This window comes from Natrix helvetica (assembly GCF_964273705.1).
Source record: "Natrix helvetica genome assembly, chromosome: Z".
Lineage (NCBI taxonomy): Eukaryota > Metazoa > Chordata > Lepidosauria > Squamata > Natricidae > Natrix > Natrix helvetica.
The window spans coordinates 74,035,940-74,051,840 of NC_138554.1; the positions used below are offsets into that span (position 1 = coordinate 74,035,940).

Here is a 15,901-nt window from a genome sequence, read left to right on the forward strand (position 1 = left end):
TGCTATTTTGGGCTCCTTCTCCTTCTATTGGGAGGGGGGCTGCGCTCCAGTTTTCATCTCCTCCCTTCAACAGGAGCAGATGTCCCTCCCCTCTCTTTTGGGCTGCATGATGGTCCCTCATCATGAAGGGTGGTTCGGTAAAAATCCTCCCTCTGTTGCTTTTTTGCACTTCCTCGGGATTCCATCTGGGGCTTGTTGTACAATCTGCAGCCCACAACCATAGAGCGTACTTCCAGAGCGGCATCCATCCTCCGTGCTTTGAAAAAAAAACCCAAGCGGCGGACGGCGCCAGCAGCGCAGATGCCCTTCGCGCGAGCGGGGAGAGGAAAAGCCGCTGCGAAACTCCCCTCCAGCCATGCAGAGCCCCATTCACTCACCTAGGGGCATTCCGAAGGCACCGAGCCACGGGACGCGGAGGGCGGTGAACAGGCGCTCGCGTTGCTTGGTGCCTTCCGGGTACTGCTAGGTCGGTCAGCGGCGCTGTACCCGGCTGGAAAGGGGGGTTGCCGGGCGACTGCTCATAAGCTTGGTCACCTCATGGCTGCTGCGTTGCTGCTGCGACAGCGCAACACAGCCATTCGACCCTGAGGCTGTGCCCGGCTCTTCGGGAACCCAGTCATAAGGGAGCAGCCGCCCGGCAACCCAAAAATAATAAACCCTCCCCTTTAATAAGCCCAAGGCCATATTTCGTGGGTCAAAAAAATATAAGCCCCTGGCGTATTTTCGGGGAAACACGGTAGTTTAACTTCTTCATGATTTCTCCTAGTTTCTTCGTGATTTTTTGTAATTGTTTCTTGTGTTTTCAGCATTGTTTCTTGTATCATTGCTAATGCATCTTGCATACACTGAAGGTTCATTGTTGAGCTTGCTTTCTCTATACTCAGTGTGTTCTCAATTGTGCTCTGATTTGAGGGTGAAGATGTTGCTGATGTTGGATTGGATGCTGCCTTTCTATTCATTTTACTAATTGTTGTTGCGCTTGGTCATTTTTTATTTTAATTTCCTTACAATTTTTTCCCACAATAACATATATTTCTCTCTGTTCACTGCTTGTTTCCACTCTCTTATACCAGCCTTCAGTCTTTGAACTTTCCCTCTTTAATTCAATTCAATATCATTCAATCCTACAATCTAACAACTTAATTTCTATATATTCAAGTTAGTATGCAAGTCAATCCACACAATATTCATGCAATATTGAATATATTTAACCTAACACGTTCTTAATTTGATTCAGTATGCAATCTTATATTGTCTCTTTAATAATTACAAACTAACATCCCCCACTTCAACGCTATATTACTATTTTTTTTACTATTCTCTAGGTATACAATGTTATAAATAGATGACATATTATTATATAGGAATTAAAATTAAGGAATTATTAGTCATTCCTGATTCTAAGCGGTGTGCTCCTTTCCATTTCAAAGCCAAAGAACCAGCGCTGTCCGAAGACATTTCTATGGTCATGTGGCTTGCATGACTAAATGCCAAAGGTGCACAAAACGCTGTTACCTTCCCACCAAAGGTGGTTCCTATTTTTCTATGTGCATTTTTGCTTTCGAACTGCTAGGTTGGCAGAAGCTGGGAGAAGTAATGGGAGTTCACTCCGTTACGCGGTGCTAGGGATTCGAACTGCCAAACTGCCGACCTTTCTGATCGACAAGCTCAGCGTCTTAGCTGCCATGTCCCTACCAGTACTTGCTACAAACTCTTTTAGAAAACATAGCACACTATTTCATAGTACAATCCCAGAAGTGGCCTCTATTTTCCAAATTACCAGAATTCAGTGCAGATGCTTGGAAAATGGTGGTCAGTTTCCAGATTGTGCCAAGTTGCCTAGTAATTAAATGGCTTGCTATACTTCCCTAACCCTACCTTACAATAATCTATATCATCTGTCATGAGTGAGCATAATTCTATTGAAACTTATGGGAAGCTTTCATTTGCACTGAAATACAAAATACCGCATTTTTCAGAGTATAAGACATACCGGAGTATAAGACGCACCAAGATTTTGAAGAGGCAAATTTAAAAAAAAGATTTTGTACTCTGCAGTCCTCCCAAAAACTGCCTCTTTTTCATGAAAACAGGCCCGTTGTTTTTTTTTTTTTAAAGGGCATGAACAGCCTTTGGGAGACTTGTACAGTGCTCGGGGGGGGGGGGGGAGGACGAGCAAAAGACCCTGTTTTTCGTGAAAATGGACCCGTTTTCTGTCAAAAAAAGAGCTTACATAGCCTTTAGGCGGCTTATAGAGTGCTCCTAGGGGCTGGCCAAAACTGAGCAAAAAACAGCCTGTTTTTCTCTCATTTCTGCCCTCCCCAGCCCCCAGGAGCACTCTGCAAACCTCCTAAAGGCTCTGAACGGCCATTTTGTGAAGGGGCGAGGTTTGCCCGGGGACTAGCAGGAGGCTTAACGCCAGGTTGGCAGAGGATTCATTGGCCTCCTGCCAGCTGCCTGCCATGGTTGTGCCCATTCGCTCCTTGTTGACCATCTACCGATTATCGACCCTGCTGATATCTGTCTGTGTCCATCTGCTTCCAGCGATCTGTCGGTGTGCACCTGCTGGATTACCCCCCTACCATCTTTCGCCCCTACTGTCCTACTATTCATCTACTATTCATCTACCTCCTCCGCTTACCATCAATTCTACCATGGACTATTTGCCTCTTACCGCCCACCATGGACTGCCTCCTAGGCTCCATCCACTGATCACCCGACCAGCTGACCAGCAAACCATCCTTTCCATCTAGGATGTGACTATTGGCACTGCTGTCCCCTTCGCATGGAACCCTGGCTTGTTAATTTTACTTAACATCGACAGCACCCTAGCCCTGCTGCAGCTTTTAAAACCATCATTTATTTGAGGTCAGACCTGCTCCTACTGTGGGAGTCCCCCCTCTCGCAGGTATGGCCCTCTGCCCTCTCAAGGGCCCACCTTGATGACGGGTTCATTAACCCAGAGAGGTGGAGGAAGCGGAGACTCAGGGGTTTTTTAACAAGATGCTTTTTATTTGTTTTAGGGGGTTCCAGGGTGGGGGGGAGGGTAATCAGGCCAGGAGGGGGATTAGTGCCAGGCGAACAGGTGTGGTCGGGAGGGGAGTGAGCGGGGTGGGGGAGGGGAGGGAGAATGATATTCCAGTGGAGGGTTGCCCTATTCCAACGGTCGTAGGGAGGGGTGGGTGTGAGGATGGTCAAAAATCTTATAGCCGGTTGGGAGACCGTGGCTGTTGGACACGCCCGGTCATTTGTACCAACCCCCGCACTCTAGGTGATCAGGACCTACAGAGCCAGGGCCTGAGGCTGATGTTATGCAATGCAAGGTCCGTTGTCAATAAGGCCCCCCTCATTAATGATTTGATCTCGGAGGGGGAGCTGGACCTTGCAGGGATAACGGAGACCTGGTTGGGCCACGAGGGTGGTTTCCCCTCGTGGAAATGTGCCCACCGGGCTACCGTGCATTTCATCAGTCCCGGGCCCTGGGTAAGGGTGGTGGGGTGGCGGTAGTTATACGGGAGAGTCTTGAACCGAGGGAGTTCACTGTGCCACAGATATCCGGGTGTGAGTCTCTTGGCGTGAAATGGGGCCCAGGGAGGCAGTTGGGCTTGCTGATTGTATACTTGGCTCCTCGCTATGCATCAGCGGCCCTGCCTGAGCTCCTCGAGCTGATCGCAGAGACGGTGGTTGAGACCCCCAAACTTCTGGTTATGGGGGATTTCAACCTGCCGTCGACGGGTGAAGCATCTGAGGTGGCTCGGGAGTTCATGGCTTCCATGACAGCCATGGACCTGACCCAACTAATTCAGGGGCCCACACACGAGGGAGGCCGCACGCTGGACCTTATTTTTGTCTCTGGACAATGGACGAGTGATCTGGGAAGAGGGGATTTGGTTATTACACCCCTGTCATGGTCAGATCACTCATCTCTCCGGCTCGACTTCCCTGGCGCTACCCCCCACAGCGGGGAGGCGGAACCAGATTGTCCTAGATGGTTCCGTCCCAGGCGCCTGATGGAACTGGATAGGTTCCAGACGGAGCTTGGGCCACTTCCTGTAGCCCTGACCCGCTCCCGGATGGAGGACCTGGTGACCGAATGGAATAGTGCGGCTGCCGGGGCCTTGGACCAGGTTGCGCCTTTGCGGCCTCTCCTGCGGCAACGAACCACCCTGGCCCCTTGGTTTACCGAGGAGCTAAGGGTGATGAAACGCCACAAGAGACGCCTAGAGAGCAGATGGAGGTCCTCACGCTCCGAATCTGACCGAACACAGGTAAGAGCCTATTTACGGACCTACCTTGTGGCATTAAGAGCGGCCAAACTTCGACATTGTGCCGCTCTTATTGCGTCCACAGACAACCGCCCTGCCGCCCTGTTTCGGGTGACCCGCTCCCTCCTATTACAGAGGCCGCGGGAAGCCACCTTGCAGGGTAGAGCAGAGGAATTTGGGGAATATCTGCAGGACAAAATCGCTCAGATCCGGAGTGAATGGGTCCCCTTCAGTGGACCGGGGGGACGTCAGAAGCGAGTCTTGAAGGACCACTCTGGGAGGAGTTTGACTCTGTTGCCGCCGATGATATGGACAGGTTGCGTGGGCGACTGCGAGCCACTACATGTTTATTGGACCCGTGTCCCTCCTGGCTTGTACTGGCATCCTGGGAGGTCACATGAGGCTGGCTCCTGGGGCTAGTGAACGCTTCATTGGGTGAGGGGTCCTTACCGGCCGCCTTGAAAGAGGCAGTGGTGAGGCCCTTACTCAAGAAGCCTTCTCTGGACCCGGCGGAGCTAGCTAATTATCGTCCCGTCTCCAACCTTCCCTTTTTAGCGAAGGTTGTAGAGAGTGTGGTGGCACAACAGTTCCCATGTCATCTGGAGGAAATCGATTATCTAGACCCACGCCAGTCCGGTTTCCGGCCCGGTCACAGCACGGAGACGGCCTTGGTCGCGTTGGTGGATGATCTCTGGAGGGCCAGAGATAGGGGGGGGTTCCTCTATCCTGGTCCAATTAGACCTATCAGCGGCTTTTGATACCATCGACCATGGTATCCTATTGCGCCGGCTGGAGGGGGTGGGGGGCACCGTTTTGCGGTGGTTCTGCTCCTACCTCTCCGACCGGACGCAATGCGTGTTGGCAGGGGAGCACAGGTCGACCCTGAGGCCGCTCACATGTGGGGTGCCGCAGGGGTCGGTCCTCTCGCCCCTCCTGTTCAACACATATATGAAGCTGCTGGGTAAGATCATTCGTGGTTTTGGGGTTGGATACCATCTGTACACTGATGATACGCAGCTGTACATCTCCACCCCGAACTACCCCAACGAGGCCATCGAAATGATGTCCCGATGCCTGGAAGCCGTTCGGGTCTGGATGGGGGACAACAGACTCAAGCTCAACCCCTCCAAGATGGAGTGGCTGTGGCTACTGGCGCCCCGGTTCAACCAGTGGACTCCATCACTGGCCATTGGGGGCGAGCAACTGGCCCCCGTGGAGCAGGCGCGCAATTTGGGCGTCCTCCTAGATGCCCGGCTGTCGATGGATGACCATGTGGCAGCCGTGGCGAGGGGGGCGTTCCACCAGGTCCACCTGGTGTGCCAATTGCGCCCCCTATTGGACCGGGACGCCCTTCACACAGTCACTCATGTTCTGGTGACGTCTCGTCTGGACTACTGCAATGCTCTCTACATGGGGCTCCCCTTGAGATGCATCCTAAAACTGCAGCTGGTCCAGAATGCGGCCGCGCAGGCTATCATGGGGAGTACTAGATACTCCCACATAACACCTCTTCTGCGCGAGCTGCACTGGCTACCTGTGGTTTTTCGGGTGCGTTTCAAGGTGTTGATTACCATCTTTAAAGCGCTCCATGGCACAGGACCTAGTTACCTGCGGGATCGCATCCTACCCCATACATCCCTGCGACCAATTCGCTCTCACAGGGAGGGACTCCTCCGGGTGCCACCCACCAAGCAATGCCAACGGGCGGCGCCCAGGAGTAGGGCCTTCTCTGTGATGGGCCCAACCCTCTGGAATGACCTCCCCCCCTATATTAGAACCATTACTGACCTCCGCTCCTTCCGTAAGAAACTCAAGACCCACCTGTTCCAATTAGCTGGCCTAGCCCATCTATAGTTCTATTCTTATCCTCCTGGCAGTTATTTTTAATTATGTTTAATTTTGGGGTAGATTTTAGGGGTTGATTTTAACGTTGTTCTTAATTTTATTTTACTGTACAGTTTGTATATTGCCTCCTCTATTTATATTTATATTTATATGTATGTCTGGTGTTTTTTTTACTCTGACTGTACATCGCCCTGAGTCCCTTTGGGGAGAGGGAGCGGTTTATAAATCTAAATAAAGTTAAAATTAAAGTTTCAGGAGGCAAAAAATGCTATGTTCAGTATATAAGATGCACCCAGATTTTCAGCCTCTTTTTTGAGGGAAAAGGTGTGTCTTATACTCTGAAAAATACGGTAACAAAATTCAGAAAGAACATAAACAAGAAAAATCTATTTAGTAGATGCAGGTAAAATGTTCTATGTACACATTATTCTGCACATGTTGATAGTCTTTATCCAAATAAAATGTTAATGTTTGGATATAGAGCAGGATTGTCTGTTCTGGATATGGAATAAAACACTGCTGCTTTGTGCATATATAATCAGGCAGAGAAATTAGATCAGGAAAAAGCCACCGACAGTGCTTTCCATTTTTATGATAAAGAAAGCAGTAACTGAGGGAATGAAAGAAAGATAAAACTGGGTATAGGCAGATTGGTGGATCTGCTGTGCTAGGGTATCTGTAGTAACAACTAAGGAAAGGTGGGGGAAGGATTGGAAAGTGCTGAGAAAATAGGATGGATGGACCATATAGATAATACGAAGAATGAGAGAGAAACAAGTGGTATACCACAACATTCCTCAAGAACCTTTCCAAGTTTTTGATAAATTGCATCCAGTTTAAAACAATTTGACATAACCTTTTGAAAGTGATCAATTATTTTGTTCAAAAACACCATTCTCTTTTGGGCACTTACTTGCTAGTAACACCTACATTATCTCATCTCTATAGAAGGATCTAAACCCAAATCAATGAAACAGCACCACTATAGCTAGGGCAGTAAATTTTTACAAGAGTTTCTTCTTAATATATTCTGAATATAAAACTGGAGTATAAATTACTCCAATTTGCTTTTGTTTTAAAAGATTTTTATAAATTGCTGTCTCAGGTAAGCTATCTCATAGTGCTTAGTGATAATATCAAGCCTTACTATACCATAACAATTACCATAAAAATCAAGAATGTTACCTGCTTTCTGGATATTGCATATAAAATCTGCTTTTAAAGGTAGTCGCATTTCTGACATAATGACAGATCCTTTGGATGGTGAAACTCTAGAAATTGTAGAATCAGTTTTCATCTTCTTACTCTGAAGTCCTTTATTTTTAAGCTTGTTTAACTCTTCCAATAATGCTGTTCTTTTTTCAGCTTGAAAAATAATAATTATCTATATTAAATAACCACTTACCAAAAAAATGTCCATTTTTCATGAATTCCTTATTGTATAAAAAAAATGGTGTGTAAATTTTCATTTAAACCATTTTGATGGTGAACATGTTACAAGAGAAAAATGGGCTGTTTTCAATATTTCCAGTTTTTCTGTTGGGAACAGCTTTGTTTTGAGTACAAAATGCTGTTTGAATTAATTTATTTCAGAAATCTGGAAGTATTATAAAAGTATTAATTCCGTAATTATAATATGGGTACTTAAAATAATAATATTGGTTATAAATATATAGCATCTTAAATAATATTCGTTGCAAATCCAATGATATGAGCATCATACTTGCAATAAGAAGTAGCCTTTCAGCTTCTGCTTCTTCTTGTGATCCTCTCCCATGGTCCTCATCAATGCAACAATTAAGAGCCTGGCTTGTTTGATGTATGACAGTTTGTTGCATATTAATTTCATTATTCAGCTCCTAAATGTAGTTGGAATTAGATAGTAATTACCCTAACAAAAAAGTTTTGTGATTAAAAAATAAATGGCCCTTTCTATGAAGAAAAAAGGGTCTATCATTTAAGGCAGATATAAAATTATAGTATGCATTATTGTGCTACACTGTTCTCTGAACCTACATTCCTTTAGCCCCTCCCGACCACACACACCATTAAATAAACAAGTGGGCCTTTTGGGGATAAAGATCAAAAACAGCTTAAGTTAACAACTTCACCTCTTAATGAAGCTGAGAGTTATGGCAATAGTTAACAAGGAAAATGGGAACTTTAAACTTCTACTTTGCTCCTTAGATTCCCATAGATTGACTTGAAGACAAAACATTTCAGTCCCATCATTCCAGTGGTATCTTGCCATAACCGATCACAACCCTCAGATAGCTAACGATTCCTAGCTTTGCAAGAATGCTCACTCTACAACAGGTGTTCATGTTTATCAAGTGCAAACACAAAACTGCCTCATAAAATTACATCATTAAACAATGATTTAGGATTATTTGCCAAAAAAGCAGCAATGGGAACGGTTGGGAAATAGCTTTAATGGCCGCTTTAAAGTCGGGGCAACCGGACCAAGCTATTTGAGCAGGAGGGGTGTTGGACCTGGGTGAAAGTGATCAACCGAAGGTAAAAAAACTTTTAAATTGGATTAAAAAGAGACCCAGAGCGGAATTTAGCTGCTATTTGGCAGACAGGGAATTTAACAGGGGGGGAAAAAAGGGCAGTGACAAAAACAGAAAGCCCTAGATCCATGATGGTGAACCTATGGCACGCGTGCCGCAGGTGGTACGGGGAACCATTTTGGATGGCATGCCAGCCATCAGCTCTGATGCGCATGCGCGTGCTGGCCAACTGATTTTTCACATTTCCGGAGGGCAAAGGGAGACCATTTTTGCCCCTAAACCGGTTACCTGGTTACCGCTCACTTGCTCCGCCCCGCCCAGTCTCTACTCTGCACCTGGCCTGCCTTAAGTGCTGCACCCCTGATCTGTCTGCTAGGTAAGACTGTGAGTCATGGCTTAGCTAGCTTCCCCTTCCCTCTTCCACATGGCCTTACCATGCTAACCTGCCTTCCATGTGGCCTTCCTGACGTCCCCGTGCCCAGCTTGTGAAAGCAGGCAAGGGGAAGGCTGTGTGGAGGCAGGGAAGCATGGCAGGGCTATGGGGGCGGAAGCAAGCAGCCTACTCCCTTTCCCATGGCCTTATCATGCTTCCTTGCCTTCCAAATGGCCTTACCAGTGGATCCCCATGCCCACTTGCCTTCTGAGATCAGCGTCCAGCCCAGCCTGGGCAGTGGGCAGCCCTTGGTGGAAACACAGACGTGGTGCTGGGGCTGAGAGAGGGGTCAGCGCCGATGCTGCAAGAGGGCAAGTGGACATCCTGGGGCTGCTCCACATGCACCTGCTCCCTTTCTGCAAAGGCAGAGCCCCTGCCCAGCTGCAGAAGGAAGCTGCCTTCCACCCGGGCCCGCATGCCTCTCATGCCAGTTCTGTGCGGCTTCAGACTCCAAAGCAGCCCACTGGCTTCCCACCCAGCCACCTGCCTGCTCCTCGGCTGCACCGCTGCTTACTGCTGGCGAAGAAGCAGAGCAAAAGGCAGAAGCCGCGGGTGGGTAGGGGGCAGAACCTCACGAGGGGAGCGGGCCACGGCTGAGTCTCCTTCTCCCCTGGAACTCCAGACTCCACAGGCCGAGTTCCCGGAGGTCGGTTCCTTCACTTTGAGAGCTGCCTTGCAAAATGTCAGAAAATACCCAGTTTTGCAGGGTGGCTCTCAAAGAGAAGGAAGCGGCCGTGGCGCTTCTTCAGAGGAGCCAAGGCTGGAGGGGGGCTTAACACAGCTCGCCTAGCCCCCCCTCCTGTTGCGGCTGTGAGGAGCAAGGGGGCAGCCTGGCAAGCTGGGTGCCCGAAAAGTGCCCGGAGCACCTCATGTGCGTCTGAGCTGGAGGCGATGTTAGTTTCGAAGCGTCAGGGATCCCGGGCGGCTCATGTGCGCAGGACCCGAGTTGGAGGAGACAATAGTTGCCTCGGGGATTCCAGGCAGTCCATGTACGCAGGACACTGGGCTGGAGGAGACGGTGGTTATGAGCCTCGGAGCTCCCAGGTGGCGCATGTGCACAGGGCACTGGGATGACTCCATTTGCAAAATGTCAGAAAATTTCCCATTTTTCAAGGCGGCTGTCAAAGGGAATGAAGCGGGCGCAGATGCTTCTTCCAAAAGCTGAGGGACCAGCTACACTTCCTTCTTCGGCTGTTGGAAGAATGCTGTGCCCGTTTCATTCTCTTTGAGAGCCACTTTGCTTGCCACGGCGCAAGGCAAGCGCTGTCGGGGAGAAATCAGTGGGAGGGGGAGAAAAAAACAAACTTCTGCTAGGAATGCCTAGGGTGTGTGTGTGTGTGTGTGTGTGTGTGTAAGGGGGGGCTAGATGGGACCAATCAGCTGGGAGGCTGGCAAAGACTCTTTGGTTTCCACAGCTAATTTGTCCCATCTAGCCCCCATTACACATACACATTTTTTTCTTCTCCTCCTCCCATTCACTTCTCCATGGCAGTGCTCAACTCATACCACGGCAAGTGGCGTGGCAAGTCCCCACTACACACACACACACACAAGCACACACACCACACTTGTCGTGGTGTGAGGCGAGCGCTGCCTTGGAGAAATCAATGGGAGGGGGAGAAGAAAGAAAACTTCTGCTAGGGACAGCAAGGGCTGCAGAAGCTCGGCTTTCTCCCCAATTTCTCCTGGCAGCGCCCGCCTCATGCCACGGCAAGCGCAGTATGTGTGTTTGTGTGTAGCAGGGACCGATCAGCTGAGAGGCTGACAAAGAAGCCTTGGTTTCCCCAATGCCATGCTCTCAGAGGAAGGAGGCAGGGAAACTGGCTGGCACTCACTTCCCTTACTGTTCATTGCCGCTCCCTCCCTCACCACTTTCCCGGCCAGCGGGCCAGCTAGCAAGGCAGGCAGGGCCGGGGTTGCAACCAGCGGGGAGTGGGTGGTAGTGCTCCGTCGTGCACGGGAGGAGGTGGTGAACAGTAAGGGAAGCGAGCCCCAGCCAGTATCCCTGCCTCCTTCCTCCGAGAGCTGCGGCAGTGGGGAAGCCAAGGCATTTTTGCCAGCCTCTCAGCTGATCAGTCCCATCCAGCCCCCGTTACACACACAAACACACTGCGCTTGCCATGGCATGAGGCGGGTGCTGCCAGGAGAAATCAGGGGTAGGGAGAGAAAGCCGAGCTTCTGCAGCTCTCGCTGGCCCTAGCAGAAGTTTGTTTTGTTCTCCTCCTCCTGCTGATTTCTCCATGGCAGCGCTAGACTCATACTGTGGCAAGCGCGGTGTGTGTTTGTGTGTATGTGTAACGGGGGCTGGATTGGACCAATTAGATGGGGAAACCAAGGGTTCCTCCCAGCTAATTATTCTTTTGGAAGATGCTCCCGGGTCCGCTTCATTCTCTTTGAGAGCCGCCTTGCAAAATGGGAAATTTTCTGGCATTTTGCAAATGGAGCCAGCCCAGCGCCCTGCACACATGGGCCACCTGGGAGCCCCGAGGCTCACAACCACCGTCTTCTCCAGCCCAGCACCCTGTGCGCATAGGCCGCCCGGAATCCCTGAGGCAATCATCGTCTCCTGCAGCTCGGGCCAACCGGAGCCAGCCCAGTGCCCTGCGTACATGGGCCGCCCGGAATCCCCAAGGTAACTATTGCCTCCTCTAACTCGGGTGCAACCTGAGCCAGCCCAGCACCCTGCCTGCGTTTAATGGGGGCTGGATGAGACAAATCAGCTGGGAAAACCAAGGCTTCTTTGCCAGCCTCCCAGCTGATTGGTCCCATCCAGTCCCCCTTTACACACACACACACACACACACACCAACACACACACCGCTGCCGCTCCAGGCGAACAGTGCCGAGGAAAAATCAGGGGGAGAGGGAGAAGGCATCCCTAGCAGAAGTTTGTTTTCTTCTCCCCCTTCTGCTGATTTCTCCCCAGCAGCGCTCATCTCACGCCACGGCAAGCAAGGCAGCTCTCAAAGAGAATGAAACAGGCACAGCGTTCTTCCAACAGCCGAGGAAGGAAGAGTAGCCGGTCCCTCGGCTTTTGGAAGAAGCGCCCGCGTCCGCTTCATTCTCTTTGAGAACCGCCTTGAAAAATGGGGAATTTTCTGACATTTTGCAAATGGAGCCAGCCCAGCGCCCTATGCACATGGGCCACCCGGGAGCCCCAAAGTTCACAACCATTGTCTCCTGAAGCAAAAACGGCTTCCTCCAGCCTCCCGGAGGCTCTCCAGAAGCCAGAAATGGCTTCAGGAAAGCCTCCGAAAAATGGAGAAGGCAAAAAACTGCCCCAACAGGCCAACCGGAAGTTCAGAAACAATCCATTTCTGACTTCCAGAGGGCCTCTAGGGAGGTGGGGGAGGCCATTTTCGCCCTCCCCAGGCTTCAGGAAATCCTCCAGAGCCTAGGAAGGGGTGCATGCGCATGCAGGCAGGGGTCACATGCACATGCACAATTGGGTGGGGAATTGAGTGGGTACGTGGGTGTGCGCAGTAGTGCACACGTGCAATTCTGGCACACTGCAAAAAAAAAATGTTCGCCATCACTGCCCTAGATGACTTATTCCCATAATTTGGCCCTGGAAACATCAAAAATAATAAAAGAAGTGGGAGAAAATTTCCTTTCTTTCTTTTGCTACCTTTTTCTATTTTTTTATGGAATAAATATAGATTTTGACAGCTTTTGACAGCAAGAACACATTGCCTACAGCGAAGAGGGAGATATCTAGTGGTGAGAAGACGATACTGCAGAAATTAACAGGAGAAAATACATCTGTAACTTGACCTTCAATGTAGCTGTCAGCCCTCGTGCTGACATTCGTGGAGTAGCTGTCAACGTCTTTTCCGTGGGGCCGCTATCTCCTGACCTTGGCAAAGGCTTCCATGCTGCCATTGCCACCGCTGCCAACAGCGTACCCGCCTGGCCACCACCACTGGGCCATGCTTACACGCCACTGCCACTACCCTTCCCCTCTGCTCTTTGCCAACGCCGGAGCTTCTGCTAATGCTGCCAAAGCCCCTCCCCTCTCTCTGATGTTGGCGGAGCCTGTAGCTGCATGCAGGTACCATGGCTCCTGGGCCTACTCTGAAGTAACTCTTCTACTCGAGTGCAGCTGCCTACTCTGAAGTAACTCTTCTACTTGGGTGCAGCCGATAAGGAAGGAGGCAATGACACTGAGTGGGGGTATGGCTGAGGGTCATGGTGATTGGTGCTGGTGATTAGGAGTATCATCTGGGTAATTGGGTGGATTTGTGGATGGAACTGGGTGGGGTAATGGTATATATATGGTGATGGGGTTAACTTTGTTAGAACTGACTTGAATTTGCTTACCTTTGTATCACAATCATTTAGTGCCAGTTATCACGTAGTTTCTTAGATAAAGTTTTTTCCTAAACAAACTGACACTGTTTATTTTCAACGTGAACGCCAGAATGTGACAATAAATCAGTTCTCTTCTTAACTAAACTTCTTTTGAATAAGCTGCTACTGGGGAGCACGATGTCTGAGGGAGCAGAGGCTGCAGTGGAGATAGCCACGGGGAAGAGGTTGCTGCTTCAGAAGTCCCGGTGCAGCCCGAGGTACCTGCGGTAGACATACGACGAAAAGAGAGGTCCAAAGTAGACCAGGATTCGGAAACCAGGGGAGTTCCGACCACACAACCGGCAGCGCCTGTGGATGAATAGTGGAAGCGCTTGGGGTTAGCAGCTAGTTCGGAACCGCCTTTGCCTATGCCCCAGGGTGGTCACCTCACCCAGTGGAGAGAGAGACGGGTGAAAGAAGATGATGAAGGAGATTGAAGTTACTCTGCAGCCTTCGGTAGCCACACTATGGACTGTCTGCGGGAGTGGTTTGGTGAGGCCAGCTTCCATGACAGTGGGACCTGGGGTCAAAAGGATAGAGGGGAGGCCCGGTCAAGTAGCAAGGGTTTGTTGCGTCCAACCCCCCAGCCTGTCACTCATTTTCGCCTTGCTAGCCCGAGGTTGAGGTTGGAGACATCCCATGATTACACAAGGGGTAGTGGTAAGGAGACAGGGCCATGGTTGCCATAGAGCTATCCGCCTTAACCTCCAAGAGACTCACTGAGTGGTGACAAAAGTCAATGCTGGACACAACCTGTAGTGGCTAGCCCACATCTGATGTACGCTTGGCCAACTGGTAGAGGACAGAGCCAGCCTACAGTTGATCCCTGGGAACCCTCCTCCCTGTGTGGGTCCTCTGATGGTAGCACAGATAAGATGGCCATTTTTCTGGGTCAGATAATTGAACATATGGACTGGTATGGCCATTTATACAGTTCGCAGTGTGCAATGGTAATGGCCATCATGGCGGTCCTAGAGGGGGAAGCTGGGAATTGGGCAGCAGACCTCTACAGTGAACATAGCCCAGAACCGCGACATTGTGGTCTGTTTTGGGATGCCTTGCGAGACCGCTTTGACGATCCAACCCGCATCCAAAGAGCTGAGCAGGAGCTGATAGCGTTACGCTACAGGGGTCATCCGATGGCAGAGTATATTCAGGATTTCCAACAGCTGTCGGGGAAACTGCAGGCCTGGATGGAAAGACTTTTGGTACACCAATTCAAGGCTGGCTTGGATAAGTCATGTGTGTATCCTGGCTTATCACTGCGTTTGTGGGCATGATATCAAGCCACCAAAGAATTAGAGGTGAAATTGAGAGACCTAAAGCCAAAAGACAAGGGGTTTTTGAGACCACGCCGCTTCATAGACTGTATGGTCAGTTGTTTCACGGGGCCCCTGCTGCCGCACAGGGATCTAACAGAGAAGACCATATCAGTCAGGCCACCAACAGTGTGTTTCTGGTGTGGGAAGTCTGGCCGCAGAGTGGCAGACTGTAACAGATCAACCCCAGCCTCACGACCTAAACTGGTCCAGCCGAGTCCGGGCCCATCTAGTACCGCACGAAAGTCTATTAAGAAAACGCCGGAAAGATCCCAGGACATACAGCTGATGGACGCTGAAGTCCCGACTGTGGCTGGTGATGGCTCTCATGCCCCAGTGGATCTGAGCCCTCACATGGAAAGCTGCGAAAGTGATGAGGAGGGTGAGAACGACCCCATGGTGAGCAGGCCAATAACCTTTCTGGTTTATGAAAATATAAAGCTGGGATTGCTGACCCGAGAACTCATCAGAGAAAATAAATAAGTAAGGGCAACAATGGAAAGGAGAGAGGATGATGAGGGAAAAGAAGAAAGAGTAAAGCAGAGAAAGTAAGGGTGGGGAATTAAGAGTAGGAAAGAGGGTAAGAAAGAGAAGGGAGAAGGAGAGGGGAAATAGGGGAAGAAGAAGGAAGTAGGAGAGGAAAGAAGGTAGAGGTTGAGAAGATGGAAGGAGTAAGGTTGTTACAAAATAAGATGGAGGCATGGGGTGGCAAGAAAGTGACCCAAACTGTATTATGTATATGTGTGTAAAAATGAGTATAGACTAATGATGAATAGACAAATGTTAAATAGCAATTATAAGAATGTATATATGAATGAATTTGAAAGGGAAAAATAAAAAACTTTTAAAAAGTGGCCATGATATTCGGGCTCGCCTGGTTGGATAAGTAGGGTCAACTTATCAAAGGGTGGCGGGTGCCAGCATGTACGAATAGGAAACGGTCTGGAACCAACTCCATATGAATAACTAGGTACAGGAACCAGGGAGGGTCAGGGACATGACGTAGAGGTAGAAAAGACTGTGGGACATTTGGCCGAAGTCCCAGAGGCTTATGCTGACTTAGGTGAAGTTTTTAGTGAAAAGGAGAGCAACATTCTCCCACCACATCATCCTACTGATTTGTGCCATAGAAATAGTACCAGGGATCAAGCTTTCCAGATCAAGGATGTACTTTAT

The 15,901-nt window shown here is 49.7% G+C and overlaps 1 protein-coding gene across 1 annotated transcript in view; it reads right to left on the reverse strand.

The window, feature by feature from the left end:
• Positions 1-15,901, reverse strand: part of ANLN (anillin, actin binding protein) — a 97,991-nt gene that overhangs the window by 39,812 nt on the left and 42,278 nt on the right. The window contains exons 13-14 of the mRNA XM_081932589.1: positions 7,834-7,969; positions 7,296-7,475 (exon numbers count right to left, since the gene is read on the reverse strand). Of these exons, the coding sequence (XP_081788715.1) occupies positions 7,296-7,475; positions 7,834-7,969 (316 nt within the window). The remainder of the gene's footprint in view (positions 1-7,295; positions 7,476-7,833; positions 7,970-15,901) is intronic.